This window comes from Drosophila gunungcola, chromosome 3R, assembly GCF_025200985.1.
Source record: "Drosophila gunungcola strain Sukarami chromosome 3R, Dgunungcola_SK_2, whole genome shotgun sequence".
NCBI classification, from domain to species: Eukaryota; Metazoa; Arthropoda; class Insecta; order Diptera; family Drosophilidae; genus Drosophila; species Drosophila gunungcola.
The window spans coordinates 29,860,465-29,884,277 of record NC_069139.1 but is presented as its reverse complement, the minus strand read 5'-3'; the positions used below and the strand labels follow the sequence as shown (position 1 = coordinate 29,884,277).

Here is a 23,813-nt window from a genome sequence, read left to right as displayed (position 1 = left end):
AAAGAACGGTACTTTACCGTTAATTATATGCTAAAAGGAATATTAGAAATAGCTATCTAACGAAACGTATTTTCTTTTGTCAGTGCCTTTTTTCAGTTTTTGGTTAATAGCTGCAAAAGTTAAGACAACATTTTGGTTTTCCTCTTATAATTAAATTTAAACCAAGACTGCATCATTACTTTTATTAGAAACGCTACAGTGCTGGCTAAATTAAAAAAATAGGGGTCGTATGTAGACTTTAGTCCGCCACTGTATCTGCATGAAATATATGAAATCTTGTGAATGCCATTCGATTCACAATTTTATGACGAAGCGATGTATGACATTCCATATTTTGGCCATTACTTCTCAGCGCTTTGATTAGAAAAACTGCTTATTTAAGTGTTTTTTTTTAGGTTTTTGGAGACTTGTCAAGAAACAAAAACCTAAAGAGTCCTTTCGTTGTAACTTGGCCAAAATTAGACGTAAAGCCACAAGAGTGACTGTATTGTATAGCTGGCGACCTATACTACCACAATCGGTTTTGGAAGATGAATATTGATTTGATGCAAAAACCGATTTCTAAAAATAAATTTTTTGACAAATTTTTGCATTTTTAATAAAAGGGAAATATCATTTTTTGAAAAAATTTGATAAACCGAAAAATTGTTAACTGTGAATGTGTGTTGGTTGAAAACCTTACGACGAACTCAACGGTGTAGGACAGTCCAATCTTTGAAAAATATTTCCCAGGTCCTGTGAAACATAAACCCATCTTTACAAAGTATTTTTGTTTTTTGCTTATTGAAGGTCTGTCCGCCGGCTTTCAATGAAGAAACCGAAAATCGTGTTTAATGTAGCGGGCTTTTGTTATTCAAATAATCGAGGAACAGTTTTGCCAGCAACTTTATTCTTTCTAGTAAGACCGAAGTTTTTTAGATTCACCCGTGTGCTTTGGTCATACTGTCAATCAGCTGGACTTGTTGACAAACAAAATAATTTGAGAATGCAAAATCGAAGAGGCTGAATATAAACGACGACAAAGTCCAATTTAGTATTAGAATGGTGGCATTTGCGCGGCTTTTTCTTGTTTTTGTTGTTTTTTCCCTCCATTTCGCTTCCAAGTTCAAATCCAACAACACCAGAGATTACATACAGGGCCTGACAAACATTCATCGAGAGTTCATCCCGAACGTCTGGCAAGGCTCTGCACATTTCTTGTATTTTCCGCCGATCTGAGTACCGATGTGCAAAGCGGCACTGTTGAAAAGTTTTCGGGTTTTTACCTCTCGCTCTCTCTCATAGGCGGCGAAGGGTTTTCGTTGATCTGAGTACTAGGCTAAATTGACGTAATTTTACCTTTTTAAAAGACATTTGGCAACCTAAGATATTTTTTGTACTCTTAGTCGTATTTTATTTCATTTGAATCGCAAAAAATATCGATAAGCCAAAAGAGCACAATATTTACACAATAATTCTTCACAATTTATGATTCTATCGCGAGTTTACTCACAGGTTAAAATGCCTAAAATATAAAACAAAGGCCGCGCCATCCAAGATTGACTGGCTTTAGGTGCAGCTGATGATGGGAAATGCTTTTGCATTCCTGTCCTACAATTGCTGAACAGTATGAAATATTTGAAGAAGTTGATAATCTTTCAATTAAATCAATAAAAATATTGTTGAAATACTCTTTGGTTTTTTTAGCAACCATAAAAATGATCTGGCTTTTTCTAGCTTTTTTCAAAGGCTAGTTTAGCTTTTTATTTGACCCAAAGAGGTGGCAACACTGGTACCGACGTGCAAAAGGGCACTGTCGAAATGGTTCGCCGGTTATTACCCTCTCGCTCTCTCTCATAGGCGGCGAAGGGTTTTCGTCGATCTGAGTACTAGGCTTTAAGCTATAAAGCTATCGATAACAAGCCTCTCAGCGCGGCGGCGTTATCGAATTTTTGAACAATCGCCACAGCCGCAAACAGTTGCGATTTTATTTGATTTAAATTGGGAGGCAGGGCAGAAGAAGCAGGCAGCAGGACATGGAGGAAACGACGCCGAGTATCAAGGTGCTGGAGGAGGCGTTTCACGGCAATGGGATCGGATGCTGCAGCGTGGAGGCCACCCAATCGGCCATTTTGAAAGTGCTGACGCGGGTGAACCGCTTCCTCGAGCGCGCTCGCAAGTACATCGATGATAGCTACGTGGACTTCATGCCCAACTACACCACGCCGGACATTTACCTGGAGGAGTCGGCCTCCCTGACCTCGGGAGATCCACGATCTCCTGCAGACGGTGGGCTCCGAGAGCTTGGGCGCCCTGGACGAGGCGAATGCCAAGTTGGCGGAGGCCCATACCTCCAAGGATTTGCTGGTTACCCTGGACCTGGTGGGTCGTTTGAGGGCGTTCATCTATGGCGACGACTTGTCGGTGGCCACGCCCGAGGTGCGACGCGTCTTTCAGCCTCTCGCTTGCTACGAGACGTGCAAGGTGAAGTACCATTGTCAGGCCTACCTGCTGGAGCAGAGCCTCCAGGAGCGCTTCGATCGACTGGTGCAGCTGCAGTGCAAATCCTTTTCCACATCGCAGCATGTGTTCAGCATAATTGGCGATCATGTCAAAGATAAGATGCTGCAGCTGCTGGTGGATGAGTGCCTGAAACCAGCCGTGTCCGAGTCCATGGAGGAGCATCAGTCCTCAACGCTGTGCGAAGATGTGACTCAGTTCGAGCAGCTGCCAGCGGACTCGTTCATCGGGGGGCAGTTCGTCGAGCAGTACAAGACCTACTACCGCAACCGACTGTTTAGTCGGGTTCTGGAAAAGGCACGTGAAATCATCCAGCGGGGTTTGCAGGTGCTGGTGGCGCCCTACACCCTATCCCCCGAAGTGGCCAGCGACCCCTTCCTCTTTCCACGCTGCATGATCTCCAAGAGGGCACAGGTAGGCCAGGTTATACCTTATACCTAACTCATTTCAACTTTTAGGACTTTGTCAAACTGATGGACCGCGTCCACCGAATAACTGGGCGAGGATGTAGCCGATCCTCTGGCCGGCGTCGTTGCCATCATCCTGCACACCTATATCAATGAAGTGCCCAGGGTGCACCGCAAGCTGCTCGACAGTATTCCACAGTAGGCGGTGCTGTTCCACAACAACTGCATGTACTTCACCAACTGGGTGGCCCAGCATGCCGACAAGGGCATCGAAAGTATGGCGGCGCTGGCCAAAACGCTTCAGGCCAACAGCATTTTCGCGTGCACGTCAACTACCAGGCCTCTATTTTGATGGATATGATGCAGGGCTTCGAGTTCGAGAACCCGCACACGCTGGGCTCCAATCCGCTAAGGCTGGTGCGCCAGTGCCTCCGCCAGCTGGAGCTGCTGAAGAACGTGTGGTCCAATGTGCTCCCAATGCCACCTTCTGCGAGCTGATCAACACCTTTGTCGCCGAGCTGATCCGCCGCGTGTTCCCGCTGCGCGACATTTCCCCCACGATGGCCTGCGAGCTGAGTCACCCATCAATTTGGTGCTGAAGCGGGCTCACACCACCTCCCGCGAGCCGAACGAAGTCGTCCAGGTCTTCAGCTGGCTGAAGCTGCAGCAGCTGAAGGCCATGATGAACGCATCGCTCAAGGAGATCATGGAGCTGTGTTGCGACGGCGCTGGTCCACTGACCGCCAGCTACAAGTCGGACGAGAATCGGCACCTCATCCGGACGCTCTTCCAGGACACGGATCATCGGGCTAAGGCCATGGCCCAAATTGTTTAAGCTTCACACTAGAATGGATGGGTTTTTGGCGAGGAAAGAGTAGTGATTCGAGGAACCAAAATGGAATCGGAATCGATGAAATATCACTTTTGTAGATTATTATTATCACTATTATTTTTGCGAAGGAGGAGTAGTGATGTCAGGTGTCAACTTGTTTTGCTTACAAAATGTGAATTGATAAAAACACCAAAAACATTCCAAATAATATTTCAAAACGGAAAATGAATTCAAAACTATATATGTATAAATTTTTGAAAAAGTAATTTGACAAAGAGCTATTCATTTTAAGTAGTTACTGGCTGTCTATTTGGAGTTTTCAACTGTTAAATAGAATAATATTCAAAGAATACTTCCTTCAATCACAAAATTCAAACCATCCGACCCGCAGCACAAGACACTTCTCTATTTTAAGATTTATTTACTTAGTAATCCCCAAAATCCTCACCATAGTTTGCCTCATGTCGGGCTTGGAGGAGTAGTTGTAGTAGTCTATGATCGCGACCATGGGTGACTGTGAGGATGCGTTGGGCCTCGTCCAAATGGTGCAGTGCCTCCTTGGCGTGGCCGAGTCCATAAAAATGTTTAGGGAACACAAATCCTGGAAAATTGTTTCCTAAAAGCTGTTATAGTTGTGTGCTCCTATGGTGTTTAGTCTCATTTTGACGAATAGAGGGGTGCATACGACTTATGAGCTACTTTCACTTGGATTAATCTGCATGTCACGAAAGAAGATGTCTTCTTCAGTTACGTGCGTATCAAAACGGTTTAAAATCCCCCTATAATGGTATTTACCATATTCACATATTCAAATGTTTCTTACAAGTAACCAAATGCCTTCCATCACGTCTGTGCGCTTATCAGTGGCACTTGCGTTGCTTCCTGAAGCTATGACATCTTTTCAAAAGTATTTTTTCCATTCAAAGCCATAATAGAGCCGCAGTGCAAACCAATTCCCAGGCACATACTCGTGCGGATTTACATTCGTATTTATATGTGTGTTGCCAGCACAAACAGGGAAACCCAACCCTTTTTCCGACATAAAAATGCCACGTGGATATGAAATACAATCAGCACACGTATAGAATGCTATTGCGATCCCTGGTTTGAAGTTGCTCCTACTGCAAAGCATTTCCGTTCGATGCAATATTTACGCTTTTTGCTCTTTTTACCCGCTTGAGTGGCTCTTTTGGCCTTCGTTTGGGCGGACCACCGCACCCCGTATTGATACAAAATTGCAGTGGCGAAATGGTTCAGTTGGGTGCAATTTCTGGCATAGTTTGCATAAAAATCCACATGCCAGAGCTCCAACTGAAGTGTCGATGGCACAGAAATTGGCACAAATTAAGAAAGGACCGACGGAATAATAACAACACGAATGGAACAAGAAGGGCAATACGAAAATCTGGAATATTTTGGATGCCTGAGTTGGACAATTGTTATCTGGAAAATGCAGACCAGGAGGAACGAAGCAGCTGAGGTGGAATGCTCGTAGGAGAAATTCAAATGAACAATCTGCATACTCAGCTGGGGGTAACCTTGAAGCAAATGACAGTCCCCAGTTTGCATAGTCATAATATCTGGTTCGCCTCTCACCGATAATTCTGGGAATGTGGCTGGATTAAGCCCGAAGCAGTCTTATTCATTTAGCCTTTTTTGCATGGATTGAACTTAAGTCCAAGCAGCTCTGGGCGAAAAATTCAATTGGAAACGATGCCAACAATTCCTGCCATTCATTCACATGCTAAGCCGAAAAAATACCGAAAATTGCCATCTGTCGGTGCATGTGTGTGTTAATTCACTCAACACCTTGGGATCCCGTTGAGGAGGGACAATATAGTAATCCATTTAAGCTAAGAGCTGACTTCTGCAATTGATGCAGTGCCATCAAATACTTTCGAAACCAAATAAGGCTTTGCTGCTCTTTAAAGAAATTTAACTTTGAGACACTTCGAAAATGTTTTCATGTTTATATTAAACATGAAAGGAAGTAAACTTGGCAAGCTGAATTTTATATATACGTGAAGCTATTGCAAAAATAACAATTTTCTGAATAACAACTATTTTCAACCTATTTTATTGCCTATAAAACATTGAAGCTATTTTGATTTTCTGATTGATTTTTTATCCAATGAAAGCTATCGTTTTATAAATTTAAAAACGTAGTTCTGAAATAAAAAACCATGACTTCATATGGAAGTAGATTCAAATGAATTGAAAAAACAGCGAAGTTCTAATTCTGTTTGTATATATTTGCATTCATTTTTCCGACTGTTCCTATGGGAGCTATATGATAGAGTTATCCGATTTTAATAAAAGTAAAGCCGCACTTCAACCGCATTTTTAAAATATAAAAAATTATCTTAAAGAATGTTTACAAAACTTTAAAAACAGCAAAATTTATTAATATTTATATACCCTTGCAGAGGGGGTATACAAATTTCAGTTAAAAGCTTGCAACGCAGCCGTAATTCTTAAATATTTAATATCTTGACGAGAAACGGACGGACAGACAAACGGACAGACGGAAATGTCTTTATATTCTATATACGTTAAAGGGTCGACTGAAATTATTAGTCCCTCTGCACGGCTATTAAATACGAGAGACCGCTATAGTCCCCGACTACTAGATAATAAATTTTGAAATAAATAAATGGTTTTAAGCTGGCGCCATCTGCCGAACTTCATTGAAAACACTACAAACAAAGATATCTGAAATTAAATTTTGTGACGAAAAATAAATAAGCATCGGCTAAATAAATACACTTCTTAAATGTTCCCATTCGGCACGCTGAGATAAAAATGCTTGTGTAGGCAAAATACCTGGCTAAAGCGGTCCGAATGGAAACATTTAAAAAGTCGAATTCGTCACAAAATTTGAATTCAGATATTTTGAATGTTTAAAGTGCGATCGTCACGACTTTTTTAACTCGTTAACATTGAACTCTGATGTTATGTTTACACGATGACGTCATAAAATCTTGATATTAAGGACTTTTATAAAATGGGCTTTGGCCAGAAAAACTGGTCGCCCAGCCCGTAGTGCAATCTTTAAAACAGGTGAGGAACATAGCATTGGCAAGCTAAGTAACTTTAATTAAAGTTATTTTATACCAAATCTAAAATAATGGTATTAGTAATAGTATTTTTTCAGTGCAGAAAAAGTTCTGCAGCCCATGTTCCTGGCTTTCGTGGTCATCCCGACCCTTGGCTATCGGCACATGGCCAAGTTTATTGCTCAAGTCTGCACCGCACGGCCACAGCTACGTGAGCTTGTGTTTTCCTCTGACTTTGACAATTTGTGGAAGCTAAAACAATTCGGACAGTCCCGAGAAAGTAAGTTGGTCCTGGCTTTAGGGAAAGACCCCTTCATGGCAATAGTTGTCGCTGCTGCAAAATCGTTCGTTATGGAGCAGTGTGATTTATGATTTTCATATGGAGCGGAGTTTATTTCTGCCCTGTTGTTGCTTCTTATTAGCTTGGCTGGTGCAAAACTGTCGCAAGTTGAGCTGCAACAGCGATTAACTCGTTAGGCACACAATATGTGCGAGCTCTCTCTATATTTTGTTTGTGGGGCCACAGATACAGATACTGGATACTGGATGCACAATTTGTCAGTGTGCTGGTGGCAGGAACGAAGATTGATGATGTCCTTAAGCCTGTATGTAGCTACTTGAACGACACACACACACACACGCTGGCAGCGAGTCCTGTGCAGGCGAAGCGAACATTTATTATGCCCCAGTTTAGCCTTGTCCCTATCACGGCTATAGTTTTAGCTTTAGTTTTAGTTCTGGTTTGTATTTGTGTTTCTGGCCGCGCTTAAGCTGTCTGCATCTGCTTGCTTTCTATTTAATGAATTTTTAAAATGCAATGCCTTTTATTTAACGCAAACACTTGGTGTCAAATACTATGTTTATGCCATGAATTTCATCAGTTCCTGAAAACTGATATGTTATATATTATTTGGCTAATTATTAGTACTATTACCATCGCCAAAGCGAACATGAGAACTGAGTGAACACAACATTTCACGCATTTGGTCTTCACACGTTTTTACCCATTTCATAAATTGATTGCATGAAATGGCCATCGCATAAACACAGTAAAAGCTGGGCACTATTTGTGGGCCAGCATGACGTATACTCGATATCGCTGTTTGTTTGCCTTTCCTGGTTGCATTTTAAGACGATTAAAAATACAACAAATGAATTTTAGATTTGATAAAAATATACTTTTTAATTTATTTAATTATCCTATGCATTTAAATTCTTGTATTTTAAAATAAGCAGCTTAAAGACTACGGGTTTCGTTGCAATAAGCGCATTAAAAAGCGGCTTTGTTTCACGAAGTTTTTATTCCGGAATTCAAAAATTACAAGCAATAATCAGCTTAAAGCTATTTATTCGCAGTGACAGAATTCTTAAGGAACGCATTGCTCATTTGAGGGCCAAGTGGGCAGTCAGAAAACATTTTAGACAATAGTTTGACAAGCATGGTCAGAAGTAAATAGAGATCACAAGCCCTGTTTTTCAGGAAAACACATTAGGCTGGGCAGTAGGTAAATAGTTTGAATAAATTAACAAGTTGGAATAGCATCCATTCAAATCAATGGGCAGGATTTGGAGGAAAAGTTCAATTAAATATGTAGGAGGCTTAAGACCCAGAGACAAAGGCTTATGCCTGTGAGTGAGAGTGGGTTAAACAAATGCGACTGCGACTCTCCGTTTGCTTGCACAAGTAGTTGTTACCTGTTTGTGTTTCAGTGGCTGAGTGTGAGTTGTGTGCCCTTGCAGTAAAAGCGATGAGCACATTTGCTCAGTAATTCATGCATAATTCATTGCATTCATTTAACACTCGCTCGGGCTGGCACACATGCTACTCAACCACCACTCACTCACTCATTCCCTCGTTCGTTCCCTCAGTTATTTAAGTAAGCTGCCACACGAGGCTGCAATTCTCAGGCTCAAACCGAAGCTTAGCTCATTCATTAAAACATTCCGAAATTAACTTTTCAGTTAGGGTACTACTACTTTCCTAGGAGTTTTGCTGATCAGAAGATGTTGGAAATAGTCGTTTCCTTTTCAAGCACAATCACTTAAAGCTGTTTAATTAAAGAGTTAATTGAAATTTTAATTTTTAATTACAATTACATTTTTAAAAACCTGTTATACTTCTTTCAGATTCTTTATTTAAAAATTGTGTTTGACTAAACGTACAAAGTGCTTATGTTAGACAGTCTAAATAGAATTTAACCATATTTTCATATTTTTTGGGGGTCTTAATTTTTTGAACCCTTTTAAGTTTTCTGTGGGCAGTAGGGCATATAAAATTTCTTATACCTCTACTGCTGATATCTACAATTTACGTCAGCCAAAGTTCTAGCTTGGGTTTTCAAGTTACAGTGCCAATTTGTATTAAGGCCAAGAAAGCAAGTAGAAAGTTTTCAAAGGCATACACACACGCAGAGAAAGCCTGTTGTAAAGCTTGCTGCATCATAGTGTTTGTTAGCGGAATGGCTGACAGTTTGTGGGTGAGTATGCTGGCATAATTAACATAATTACTATTATTGTGCCCTTGTTGATTTAGTTTTACATATTTAGTTACATGCCTTTTTTCGTTTTGTATGCAAATTGTTTTTCTCATCCCTCTCTCTTGTGTAGACCACTTCGCATAGAAATGGACTCCCACACAAGCGCAGGATGCCCCACACACATGCAGTGCATTCTGCTAAATAAAAATGCATTTAAGTCGGGATTGCTTTCAGGAGTTTTTGTGTCGAAGCCTTAATGGATAGGGATACTCGCGTCCTGATAGGATAAGCCGCTGAAATGCGTGCAATGAATATGAAATGTAAATAACACTTGTTCACACACATTAACTTGTGCCCAGATCGAATTTAAAACTCTTTTTTCAAGAGTTACTAAAAAGTAGTTGAATTTTTGGTTCAAACGGGCTCACTAGTTCGCCAATATGGCATAAGGAGTCAGATTTTTACACCCATTACTAGTAAAGCGAAATGTTATATTTTTTTGTTAAAAATTATGTGTTTGTATGTTTTCGACCCAATAAAATATATATATCAGAGGAACCAAAAAACCGGAACACGGGAGCTATCTGTATTGTAATGGCAAAGCTTTTAGGTGAGCAAAAGCAGGAACGCAAAACAAATACCTCAATATTTAATTAATGAATGAAAGCAGCAATATTTCTCCTAATTAGAATTAAGCAGAGGCAAATAAATCTTTTCTTAAACTCGAGCGAAAGCTTGATTAACTAATCAATTAAAAAGCAATTAAGTGGAAGTCCTACCATCCATCACCTACTTGGTGGGCGTTTCCCCATCAAAACTTGACCCACAGTCCAAGTGGACACAAGAGGTTTCGGGCAACGGCCGATGCAAATTCCAAACCATCGTCATGGACATTATGCGTGATTAGTCAAGGTCCTGGGCGGACTTAGAGGGAGATGTTGGGCCCAAAGGACTTTACGCCTCATTGACATCATGGCTCTGCAAGCTCGTAAATTTACCGAATCATTAGGCAGGTCACAAAGCCGCCAAATTCTATTGGGCTGACGAATTGTGTCAAAGGACACAAAACACTATTCGATTGAAGATGCCTGCGCAAATGAAGTAGACGCATTCACATTCGCCACAAAAAGCACCGACCGAAAAATAGTGCTAGGGGAATAACACGATGTGACCAACCAGATCGAAGTAACTACGCAAAAAAAAGGTAAATCTCGTACATACAACTGCTGTCTTAATGCAGGGAAAATTGATATTCATAGTGCTGTTTTACCTCACGCATTTCAACATAAAAGAAAAGCGTTTTAGCTCATATAAAATAATAAAATAAATTCTCTCTCAGTTAAATGATAGATTGTTTTTCTCCGTGTGAGGGTACTGAAAGGCATTAGCCGGTATTGCGGCTGTTTATAATGTTCCGAATTGCCCCTAAATAATTCAATTGGTCGAGGACTACTCACCGACGATGGCGCAAACAATCGAGCAGGACATCATCGTCCTCCGCCCCCACGTGCTCGTTGAGCGGACAGTCGAGGGCATGGGCGATTTGCATGGTCAATTGCAGCGACTGATTGCTGGCGGCCCAGTCGGACATCGCGGATCCGGACATGAGGATGGCCCGGTGGAAGAGGCCTGCGGTGGGGGCACACAATATGGTCTCATCGAGTTATGTCAGTCGTGGTGCAGCTGACTCACCTGAGGCCACCGGCGACACCATTAGGTAATTGACACACGCCGCGCCCGTACTGTGGCCCATCAGAGTGACGCGCGAGTTGTCGCCGCCGAAGGCGCCAATGTTCTCCTTGATCCAGTGCAACGCCGCAATCTGATCGAGCAGGGCGTAGTTCGCTATGTTGTGCGCATCGATGCTGGGCCTCAGGAACCCTTTGAGCGGAATCCAGAGAAAGCGGTTAGCCTGAAGGAAATTATCTTTGAGTCACGAGCTCACCCAACGCTCCCAGCGGTAGTTGACGGTGACCACAATGACCTCCCCATAGCTGGACAGGACGGAGCCATCGTACGGGTTGCCACTGTTCCACTCGAAGGACTCGCCGTGCAGGTAAACCAGGACTGCGTACTGCTTGGGGGTACTCTGAGGCTCTACAAAATGTAAGAACAAAAGGGTTTTTTACTTTCTGTAACAAAAACCAGAGACTTGCATAAAAGTCGCCACGACCTGCTATTTCTTTTTAGCCCAAAATAACAGTTGTTTAAAGACTTATTTCATTTGTCAAACAATAAATACTTTTCAAATAAACCTCAAGTATTAAAAAATCAAAACTTATAATATTTTGAACGAGTCAATTGATTATTTTATTCTGATTTGTTTGTAGTTTCTCGCTAAATTCCACATGGAATAGAATATTATCAAAGAAATTTAAAAAACTGCTACACTCCTTTTGGTGGCAGAAATATAAATTCACACCCTGACCCTATAAACCATATGATGGTATATTATCACTGTGTTTTAAGAATGCGTTTTTTAACTTTTAGTTGTAGGTGTCTTAAGTAGGCATTGCTGATAATGTATCTCCGGAGCGGGTTAGCGGAGTTGGTTCAAGTTTTAATTATTTCGCATTCGTAGATAAAGCTACTGATCCTCAATCTACAATCACATAAAAGGGAAAAGTCTTTGTCTAAATTCCTTTGAACGTAATGAGAAACGTACAATAAGGTAAGTAATTTCAAATTTGGCCTCGGGAGTTAAATTAGGAGTTAGAGTACAGCATATATAAATTACAAAATAAAAATTACTGACTAATTTGTATATAAAAAGTTAAAAAAAATTATTTATAAAGAATATCATCTGACAAATAAAACCAAAATCATCTGGAACTTTTACGTTTTAGAAATAAAATAAATTATATTTTTGACTACGAAATAAAAAACAAGAAAGGAAGCAAACTTCGGCAAGCCGAAGTTTATATACTCTTGCAGCTATTGCAAGAATTAAATATTTTTGAAAACATTAAAATTATGATTTACTTGCGTATATGTCTAAAAACATTGAAGCAATGATGATTTGCAGCTCAATTATTATACCCTTGCAGAGGGTATTATAATTTCAGTCAGAAGTTTGCAACGCAGTGAAGGAGACGTTTCCGACCCTATAAAGTATATATATTCTTGATCAGCATCACTAGTAGAGTCGATCTAGCCATGTCCGTCTGTCCGTCCGTCTGTCCGTCCGTTTATATGCAAACTAGTCTCTCAGTTTTAAAGCTATCTGCATGAAACGTTCCCAAAAGTTGTCTTTCTATTGCAGGTAGTATATAAGTCGGAACGAGCCGGATCGGACGACTATAGCATATAGCTCCCATAGGAACAATTGGAAAATTAATTGAAAAAAAATTATAACTTTGCTGTTTTTTAATTTTTTGTTTAGTTCTTCGACATATAGCAATGGTTAAATATTTCACAATTATGGTTAAAATTTCATCAAAATCGGACGACTATAGCATATAGCTCCCATAGGAACAATCGGAAAAATAATTGAAAAAAATTATAACTTTGCTGTTTTTTAATTTTTTTTTAGTTCTTCGACATATAGCAATGGTTAAATATTTCAGAATTATGGTTAAAATTTCATCAAAATCGGACGACTATAGCATATAGCTCCCATAGGAACAATCGGAAAAATAATTTACAAAAATTATAACTTTGCTGTTTTTAATTTTTTTTTTAGTTCTTCGACATATAGCAATGGTTAAATATTTCAGAATTATGGTTTAAATTTCATCAAAATCGGACGACTATATCATATAGCTCCCATACAAATAATAAAATATATAAAAGAACAATCAAATAATTAAGCTGCAAATCGTCATAGCTTCAATGTTTTTAAACATATACGCAAGTAAATCATAATTTTAATGTTTTCAAAAATATTTAATTCTTGCGATAGCTGCAAGGGTATATGAACTTCGGCTTGCCGAAATTTGCTTTCTTTCTTGTTAGGTAGTTATTTTATATAATTTTATTGGGAGCTATATGATATAGTCGTCCTATTTTGATGAAATTTTAACCGTAATTCTGAAATATTTATCCATTACTATATGTCGAAGAACTTATAGAAACATTTAAAAACACCAAAGATATAATTGTTTTTTATTTACTTTTATGATTGTTCCTATGGGAGCTATATGCTATAGTCGTCCGATTTTGATAAAATTTAAACCATAATTCTGAAATATTAAACCATTACTTAATGTCGAAGAACTAAAAAAAAAATTAAAAAACAGCAAAGTTATAATTTTTTTTCATTTATTTTTCCGATTGTTCCTATGGGAGCTATATGCTATAGTCGTCCGATCCGGCTCGTTCCGACTTATATACTACCTGCAATAGAAAGACAACTTTTGGGAAAGTTTCATGCAGATAGCTTAAAAACTGAGAGACTAGTTTGCATATAAACGGACGGACAGACGGACAGACGGACGGACAGACGGACATGGCTAGATCGACTCTACTAGTGATGCTGATCAAGAATATATATACTTTATAGGGTCGGAAACGTCTCCTTCACTGCGTTGCAAACTTCTGACTGAAATTATAATACCCTCTGCAAGGGTATAAAAATGACTTAAAACAACTGTTATTTTCTGAAAAGTACTGTAAATAAGTGTACACAAGCTTAGAACCAAATTGCACATCAAATTTTAAATTTACAAAATTCGATTTCGTAAACTATACAGCTAAATAGCCATTTGTGGCAGTTAGAGTGGGCTTGGCCACGTTTTGAAATAATCCTGCGCTGCGTAGTCATAACTCGAAACATCTTGTTAATTCTCAACTCTCTAGTTTCATACGGATGGCTATATCAACTCGTCCTGTCATGCTGATTAAAAACATATATACTTCATATCTTCGAAGAGCAACTAAATAACACCCTTCGCAAGGGTATACAAACAGCCCCACTTAAAATCCATAGCTTAAGTACGATTGCCATCCTGGCAGACTCACCGTCGTGCGGCACATACAGATTGAGATACAGACAGTCCTCGCTCTCCGTCCGCAGGTAGGGCAAAAGGCGACTCAGGTGTTTATGGCGACCACGGGACATGTTCTCGCTGCCGCGGAGCGATATATCCGGCAACTTCTGCGGACAAACCGGGGGAAGATGACGCGCTATCTTCAGGCCCTGCCACGGTAAGGGGGCACCTGGAAAATAATGGACAAGTGACTATAAAAACGAGTAAAAAGCGAAAATCGATTATATAATAGCCTTCTCTTACTTACGTAATTAAATACTTGAAATTCGTCAAAGCTTTGTTTAAAGATATGTTATTCTATTTAAATGATTGTCTAGTTAAAATTTACAGGCTTTCCGTAAGGCAAGGCACTGTGTTTGTTAAGACGGCCGATAAAAACTCATCATAATTTATTGAGCTCAACTTAAACGTAGTTTTTTTTTCTTGGTTCTCACATACAAAAGTTTTTGCATGAGATTCTTGTTCTTATCTGAACTATCTTATCTGCTGACCTGAACGAGGCTTTCCATTAACCCACACCAGTGTTAATAAAGTTAAGGTGTGACCTGCACTTGTAGGTATACAATTCCAGATTGTAATTTACGAATCTAGTTTAATTGCCATATTATATGAAAGCAAAGTGTTAGCCCCATATAAATAAAACAAAAAGTTTTGTGTTTTGATCAACCAACTCCCTTATTATTGAACTACTTATTTTACGAAACTGTTGATATAAGAACAGTTGTTCCAATAAAATTCCCTCAACAATACAGTACGCCTCATTTCCTAACGTCCCAACCCTTTGTGGCCAAACACATTTCGTTCTTTCCTCTCACTGTTTCACAGCCATTCGATTGCTTTCGAAGCGCTTTGGCCAAAAAGTCAATTCCGTATTTATGTAACACGGTCAACAGGCACTTGAAAACGCCATAAACAAGCAAACACACACCGCCTCCACACTGCAGAGTTCCACACTCAGGGCTTCCTGCACACAAGGGCCATTGGAGACCAGAGGACACTCGTTGCTCGGTATTTGGTATTTGGTATTTGGTGTTTGGCATTTGGTCCTGGCCGGGTCCGATTCGAGGCCAAGTTGACTGCGGTTACGCTTTGGTGTTGCAGTTAACGTCAAACAGTGCTCGCAGCTGCGGGGAATCGCCGGTGAATGGCCAACCGCGATTTGGTCAAGTTAGTTCGGATTCTGGTCACTGCTCCAGGTCCGAATTCATGCGGTTAGGAGCACACATGCCAATCCATCTCGGGGGCGGGTTGGCAAATGCTTACAAATTTTGACACCACATTGTTACGGCTTCAGATTGTTTTGCGGTTATTTAGCAGCGATCGATATGCAAATGCCCGGGCTTAGGCAAATTAAGTGGCTTCAATCACGCAGACTTGATTGAAAATATTATTTCGAAATTGCTTTGAGTGGGGGCGCCCGTCAATTGAATAACAATATTCACACAGCCCTCCCCATTGGCAATAATTGGTTCAAGTCCAACAAATATCACACGAAGAGAAATCAATACAATAAAATATCCGTATTAAAAATTTTGCTTGTTAATGTATGACTATCAATTTAAATAAATAACACATGTAACCATTACTTCTTAAAATGGTTTCGATAATTTATACTAAATTGTTCGTAATACTTATCCACCCAATCAAATATACTAAATCTTTTCACAACTACTTATAAAGGCCTTGTTATTTTCTGTGCACAAAATTTCAATTTCAACAAGTTTATTCATCAAAATCAATTCTCATTTCAATTTCGCAGTGGCGCGGGTGCCCAAAAATATGCAACATATACATTTTGACACATTCGCGGCGGACAAATTTCATTTCGTCGCGTTATTGAGCCCATAAAAATGCGAAGAAAAGAGCAAACTCCAAACATGGGGACTCGTATCCAATATGCGAATGTGAGCATTATTTGCATTTCGTTATTAATAAATTTCGCAACAGGCGAAAGGAAGAGGTTCGGCAAACTCCAGTGGAAATAGGAAACGCAGAGCAGGATCGAAAGCAATGTGTATTTGTTAGGTCGCTGCGCACAAACCAAATCTATCACACAAACGAACACGACTCTGTTTGCATACGGGTCTGAATGTCCTCCTTTTGACAGGCTCTCTACACATTACGCATACGCAACGTGAGCATATTTGCATTGGCTTATATTTGCTCCGCGAATTCGAAGGCAAGTTGTATCAGCGACAGCATGTTTGCAATGGCAAGCCCACAACAACGTCCCCTGGCAAATATGGCGCCTCCGCCCGTCTGCAGTTGTCACTGCTGTTGGTGTTGCTGCGGTGCAGCGATATGTTGCTGCTGTGTTGCTGCTTCGTTGCTGCTGTCCGCTCGGATTGAGTGCACGGCACTCAAGTGCTCAATAAACTCAGCGCGACAAACGGCCAAGAGCAAACTGGAACTGCCACTGGCAACTGCACCGCAAAACTGCAACCAAGCCCATCTGACACGCAAATCGCGGCCAACACTTTCGACAGCCTCCGGGGCGTGTTAATTTATTGTCTTTACGTAATGCAATTCAAAGGCACGAGGAACTATACCGCCGAGCGTTGGACCTACACTAAAAACATTGCTATTAAGTGCTTCTGTAGTTTGTTTGTTTGTTGTTTTTAGCTTTATTTAAAATGCAAAAAACTCTAGTTTATGATATTCATCACACTCTAATGATTATTATTCCCAATGAGATATGTATGTTCATCAAATTTAATGACTTATCTGCCTCTAAGGCAGGGGAAATCACGAGTTTATGCTAATTGTTAAGGGATATATTCGACTCACGTTAGAAGAATAGTTTTTAAATTAATTTGTAATGAGCTGATGGCAAGTTACCAATTCTTTAGAAAAGAGGAACATTTTTGGCCCGAATTTTATTTAAGTGCAAGCCAAATAAAACCGGAGATTCTAGTGGCAAGGAGGAAGTCCTGGTGCCAACAGCTGAAGCTGCGCCCAGTTTATGGCTTGAACAACAGGACTAAAGCCCCAACTTCGGCGAGAGTGTTGGCAGCTTGGCGGCCACAAATCTCACAGACCAGTTGGCACCGCCAACGTAAATCATGCTTTGATAAACAAACGAAAAGCTCATATAACACTATCGTTTTTCACCCTTAATTAAACCGGCAAATATTCGTGTACAAGATCCGCAACATAATCGGCCAGCATATGGCCAAACGAATGGCCAACTAGGAGGACTTACATTGCAATCCTTGTAAAAACAAGCTGCAATAATAATAGCCATTCGAGTCAGGAAGCCCACACACGTGGGACGTGTTTTTGGCTCCAGCATCCTGCTGGATCGGTGCTACAAGGGGCAGATGTCAAGTTCTGAAAGCCTAATGCCGGGGCAGCTTCAACGATAATTGCTTAAATTGCAGGCTAAATTCTAAGTGCCCAGCAGCGTCCCAGACCAGCAGGATGTTCCAGCGTGGACAGCAGGGGAAGTGGGGCGGCATGTGTCGGCCATTCAAGGCGCCCCTTCCATTCGAGTTTTGGGGTTTTTGGGCTTCGAGGTTTGCGGGTTTGCCTGTTGGTGCTACAAAGTGGCAATTTGCCATCATTTTTGCGGTCACAAACAGTGCTGGCTGCCTACGGCGGGTAAGGTAAACGGAAAGCCAAATAGCTAGGATTTTGCAGCTTATTAGTATGTCCTGTCCAAAATCAAAGGCACGCAAACAAGCAACAACCTTTTGTTTCATTAAATCTTGTTTATTTGGAAATTAACATGCGGCTATCAATGTCAAAATGTACATGTGTTCACTCGTGATTACCCAAGGGCTTAAACTATGGATTTGTATGCATTATTTCTTGTTGATTTTGATAATGATTTTGTGTTTGAAATTCGATGGTTCGAATTTAGATTTATGCAACATTTTACATAATATAACAAATGCCACGTGGATTTTAAGCAATCAGCTGTAATCCCATCTGATGGCCATGAACTCATGTAAGCCACAAAAAAAGTGCTACAGACTATGGCATTTAAAAAAGTAAGGATTTATGTGAAAACATTTGCCTCTAAAAAATTATATATTTTAATGTTTAAAGTCCTGCTCTTTTCTGGTTTAGTCTAGAAAACAGATGACAGCTCGAGGGAAATTTTGAAGTTAAGGTGGTCCCTTTGGGTCTATAACTACAGATGTGCACTCACCTGGTGGCATGAAGCGTCGATTGCCGGTCGGAGCCTCCGCGTAGGGCAGCCCCAGGAACTGGTCCACCTGGCGGAGTCCGCTGGTAACCTGGAAGCGACGCGTGATGCCCATGAGGCGCCCCTGCTTCACCAGGATCTCCTTCGTGTACTGGAGCTTGTCGGGCACCACATGTCGCCGCCCCGGGTGATGGGTGGTTGTCGCCGGAATGGCGGCTGGGGGGACGTCAGGGCCACCAGTCGTTTCATCACTGGCGAACAGCTGGGCCACGCTCTGCCTGAGGTGCATCTCCAAACTGGGCGGCGGGGCCTTGGCGCCTCGCAGCGCCTGGAGGCCCATCGATCTGCCCGGATCCGGCTGAACCGTCGTCGTGATGTCCCCGATAAGCGGCGATGGCTTCGAGGTCGGCCGCAATTTCATTGCGTTTTCCAGTTCATTTCCTTTGTGCAGCTGCCTCTCGGCCGCCACGCCCCACGTGCAAACGTGGCTTAATTGCTTGTGATTGCCGCCAACTGTCAGCAGAAATAGCCAAAATGCTGCCAAACGAAACTTCATGGCTTTGTTTTCCGCCTCCGGGACCTTCCTGCTGTTCTCTGATATTTTCAATTCTAATTTTGTCGTACGCTCTGCTGTTGGCAAACTTTTCACATTCCGCTCGTGTTTGTCTTTCCCGTTTGGCTAATTGTTCTTTTTCGGCCTCGCTGTTTTCCTTCTTGGCTGTGTTGGTTGGGGCCAACTGAATAGCTCACAATTTCTGGACTCTGTATTTACATGGATTTACTTTGAGCATCTTAAATAGTTGCGACCGTTTATTTACTTGCAGTGTCGGGCTTGCTCCTTTGTCCAGTTTTTTCTGTATTTAATTTAACTTGCTACAAAAGTTTCGACTGCTTTCGTAAGAAAAGCGAGCATTGTGTGCGAAAAGAAAAGCACAAAGAAAATTTTGGTAAAAACACTTAGTAAATTGAAGGCGGCTAACAATCTCATTGTCCTTTAATGTTTGTTTCACAAGTTTACTAATTCTGTCATTTACATATTCCCTGAACATTTTAGTAGTGGATCTTGTTCATACATTTCTCTGTCCTCCAAAACCCAAAAAAAGTGTTAAGCTCAAATTTTAAGAAACAAAAACAATGTATATCACAAGTAAAATTGTAAATTTAAACGAAAATTTGGTTAGTCTTCATGGAACATGAAAAAATGTAGAAAAGCAAAAGCCGACCCCCTTCAAGACAATTCATATCCGAAATTAATGGCCCGTTCTGATTGAGTCATCGTTCAGTTCTCAGTGCCCCTGCATTTTCCAACTGGCATGCCCTCTCATGTGTGGCTGACAATCAATGTGCTGTTCATTTTCAGAATTTCAAATATTATTTTAGGACTTTTCGATGGTGGAATGGTGGAACGGTGGAAGTCAATTATTTATAGTGGCCCATTAGTTATGAATGCCTTTGGACTTTGTCAAATCGATTCGATCAAGTTGAAGTGAATGAAAATGAAATGAAAGAAACTTCCTACACTCATTCCATTGCCTTTCATACTAAAAGTGATAAGAAGTTGCCATTAAATCGGGTATTTGTATACAAACACGGGCGCTGAACAATCGTCCGTCATTCAAGTCGTGACATATGGAAAATAAGTTGCGAAGGCTTTTCAGAGCTTAGTGCCTCGTAGTTTCACATTTGCGTAACGTAAACAAGGAGCGTTCAGAAATAAATGGAATGGAAAAGCCAAAGATTTCCCATGACGATTAATCATAAAACCAAAGTACCAATGAAAATTGAAACAGGTTCCTCTGTTTCTGTTCCATCTCGATTTATGTCGACACGCCAGCGAAGTGAGCTAATTTCGCTATAAAAGTTAAAACGCCAATTCTAAAAATGAAAAGGAATTTAAATGTTTTTTTACGAGCGCGCTAAGAAAAGCGCAGTGACGTAGGGAGGGGGTGGCACATGGGAGGCACATGTGTGTGAGGGCCTAAAATGTGAGGCATAGTGTGGGACACCGTGTGTGTATATATATCAAAATAATTACAACGCACTGACACACTAAAAGCATTTCTCACAATAACAACAAATAGAGCAAGGGAAACACAAAAGAACACAAACTTATTGAATGAAAAGTGCCAGCCGAAAACTGAATGCCCTTATTTATACTTAAGATATAAATTTACTTCAAGAGTTGGTGGAAAGGCAAAAAAGGAACGTTAAACTTTGTCTGTGCCTTTTGTTAATGTTTTTTTATTGAACTAAAATGTACTATACTCAATTATATAATATTTTTAAAAATTTCATCATCATCCTAGGAAAAACCTTATAATTTAAGTTTGGAAAATGTAATTAGTTACTTTAACTAAATAATATTCGGAGGTTATCTCTTATCTCTACCTATGTATGTATATCCCATAATAATTCTATCTTTATACGAAAATATTGAAAATGTATTTCTTCATTTCTACGAAGTACCATAAATCCAACATCAGGGTATCAGCAAAAATCAAACAGCCTAGAGAACGATACAAATTTCTAAAAATGATTTTGTTATTTATTGCATTTTTTGTCAGTCTTTTTACTGACACAGTGTGTGTTTCTCCGGATATGGCTTGTGTGTACGGGTGTTTGCATCACAAACACACATAAATGTCAAATGCTGTATACATAGAATTGACCTTAACTTACGCGAAGATTGGGTGGGAAAAATTGTGTTAGAGTGGAGTTTATCCGAGCACTTAGACAGCCGTGAAAAGCGCCTTTGCAGAAGTGAGTTCCATAAATTCTCCGACCAACACGTTCGAAAGCTAATAGAGTCCACATGAGCGGATGTTGCTTGTTAGATATCTTGTTATAACATTTCTATTATTTTTAGAACGAAACGAAAGAGAAAATCAATGCTATTTCAGATATGTTTTCTTGGCGATCTGTCGGTTTAACGTATCCACCAAGTGAAAGTAAATTAAGACAGCTGTCGGTGGCCATTAAATGCAAATTGCAAAAAAACGAAAGCTGAAAGTGCAGGAGATGCAAATGCTTGCTCCTAAAAATGGGACTAATAAAAAATAAATAACAAAGAGAAATAGAAACACAGTGGAAATGCAAATTTAAGCATTAAATGCACAGCGTTAAAAATAAACACCAAGTGCCTAAAAATAAAAACGAATGAGCAAAAATATTCACGGAATTTTGCTGCATTGTCCGCGCACTCCACGAAATGTCGTCACCAATGGCAAAAATAAATAAATAGAAGAATTCGCGAAAATAAAGGAGAAATCACAAGACAAACTTGCCAGTTGGCAGCTGGCAGCTGGCGAAAGGCAAATCCAAACGGAAACAAGTTGGGAAAATGGGAAAATCAAGGAGAGTTGGAGGAGCGGGAAAGTGCAATTGGAATTTAAGTAAAGTGATTTGATTTGGATTACTCTGTCGCGAAGTCACTTATTTTCTGCCGGTCCACTTGGGCTGGTCAAAACAATTCGTGGAATGCTTTTCTTGCTCTGATGAAGTCACTCAGCCGAGCATTTGGCATTTCGATTCCTGAAACGCACAATTTGTGGGTCAATTGAAGCGTGCCGCCTGCTTGAATAAAGTTTAAACGGGGGCGAAAGTGGATCCCCAGCCCCACCGCATAATCAATAGCGAAACCCTTTCGACATAGTTTCCAAACAGATGTGACAGTGTCATAAATTATATTCCACCAGCGATGTAACAATTCCGGCGAGATTTCCACCCAACGCTTTTGTGATGCAAATGATGACAGGAGGGCCACGTAGCAGGGGTGCCATGGGTTAAGGCCCCTTAACCCCCCGGAAAACAACATTGTACAGCGCACGGACACAACGCCAAATTTGCATAATTAGCACAGAAATGTCGACGCATCGAAAGCTGTCGCTTCTGACACGCCAAATGAAATGGGGACTATAAAGTACGAGCAAACAACAACAAATTAGTTGCAACTAATTTTAGCTGACTTGCAGAAAACAAAATTTGGAAATAGGCAAATGCAAAACCGCGACAAACAGTTCAACAAACCCCAGGCTAAATGCAAATGATCGTGCCGAATTATGAGATTTATTTTGGTCTCCCTCGTAAAAACACACAGAAGTGGGCGATGGGCATGGTGCACTATCGAGCAAATTAAGAGAAAAGTTTATTTTTAAATAATTCGGTTACTCAAAACACAAACACATTATTTAAATTTGTTTACACAATTGTTTTGCGCAATGAAAAAGGATTCGGTTTGGGCTTCGAATTTAGTAAATATATAAGCCTTTTATTTAGAATACTAAACAGTTCATTTGGAATTTGGAGCACTCGAATATTCATCTAATAAACAATCTGCAAAATATTTTCTTTTAATTTGTTTGTCTTTATTTTTTGTTGCTTATACATCTGTTGAAATGTTCACGAACGTCAGACACCACTGAAAATGTGAATATTTTCTATTTTTTGCACTTGTATTGGGAAAAATGTAAAGAGAAGTAAATTTATGCACTTAATTTAAATCAAACTTTTGAATATTAATTATTGCGCGTATTTTTCGTCGAGAAGAAGAATTTCGTTTATTAATTAACACAAACCATCCTGGTATTTTTAAAGAAGGACGACCAGTGAAGCGCATTTATTAATAATTTTCACGGGCTATTTGATTATTGCATTGCAGATAATTATGCGCGTTGTAAACTTTTCAATATTTGCATTTACCAATTTGCGCCTGATCAGTTGTACCTTTGATCTGGCCAGTAGAGCAAAACAATTTTGGCAGGGGCTGTGTTTTCGTTTGTCACTGTCTGTGGATTTGCACAAATAAATCAAAGACGTTTTCGATTATTTTTCATTTGGCTTCGATTGAACCACACTCAAAATAAATCACTCTGCAGCGACTTTTCTTTTTTTAACTGATTAACTTTGCTGCCTTCTGCGCGTAAACATTTTCACTTGGCACGCGCTCTGCTTTTGTCCCCCTTTTGCAGATATTTATTTTTGGATCGCGCACAAGATTTATTTCACTGCTGTTTGGCTTGGCATAAGACTTTCCACTTAACAACCCAAACGAACACCGGAGCGATCCACAACCGACGCGATCTACGATCAATCTGGAACTGTTCGCGGTCTTATCCGGCGGAAGAATTGCTAAGTATTCCCGGGATTTTTTCTCTTTGACAAGATCTTCTCTTCGGTGAGAGAATTTTATTTTTGTACCAGAATGTCTAGCGCACGAAATAGAGTATTCTGTTTTGTTTACGACATTTTCGGTAATTAGCAAAAGCTAATAGGATAAGTAATTATACCCGTTACTCGTAGAGTAAAACGGTATATTGCATTTGTTCGACCCTAAGAAGTATATATATTCTTGATCAGGTTCAATAGCCAAGTCGATCTAGCCAGTGCGTCTGTATGAATGAAGAGA

The 23,813-nt window shown here is 40.2% G+C and overlaps 1 protein-coding gene and 1 pseudogene across 1 annotated transcript in view; one reads left to right on the top strand and one right to left on the bottom strand.

Moving 5' to 3' along the window:
* Positions 1-23,518, bottom strand: part of LOC128266400 (neuroligin-2) — a 56,107-nt gene extending 32,589 nt beyond the window's left edge. The window contains 5 exon segments of the mRNA XM_053002894.1: positions 10,729-10,900; positions 10,964-11,368; positions 14,231-14,428; positions 18,413-19,297; positions 23,108-23,518. Coding sequence (XP_052858854.1) covers positions 10,729-10,900; positions 10,964-11,368; positions 14,231-14,428; positions 18,413-18,965 — 1,328 coding nt within the window. The 5' untranslated portion in view covers positions 18,966-19,297; positions 23,108-23,518.
* LOC128266403 (centromere/kinetochore protein zw10-like) lies at positions 1,997-3,909 on the top strand (annotated as a pseudogene).
* Positions 23,519-23,813: the final 295 nt, after the last annotated feature.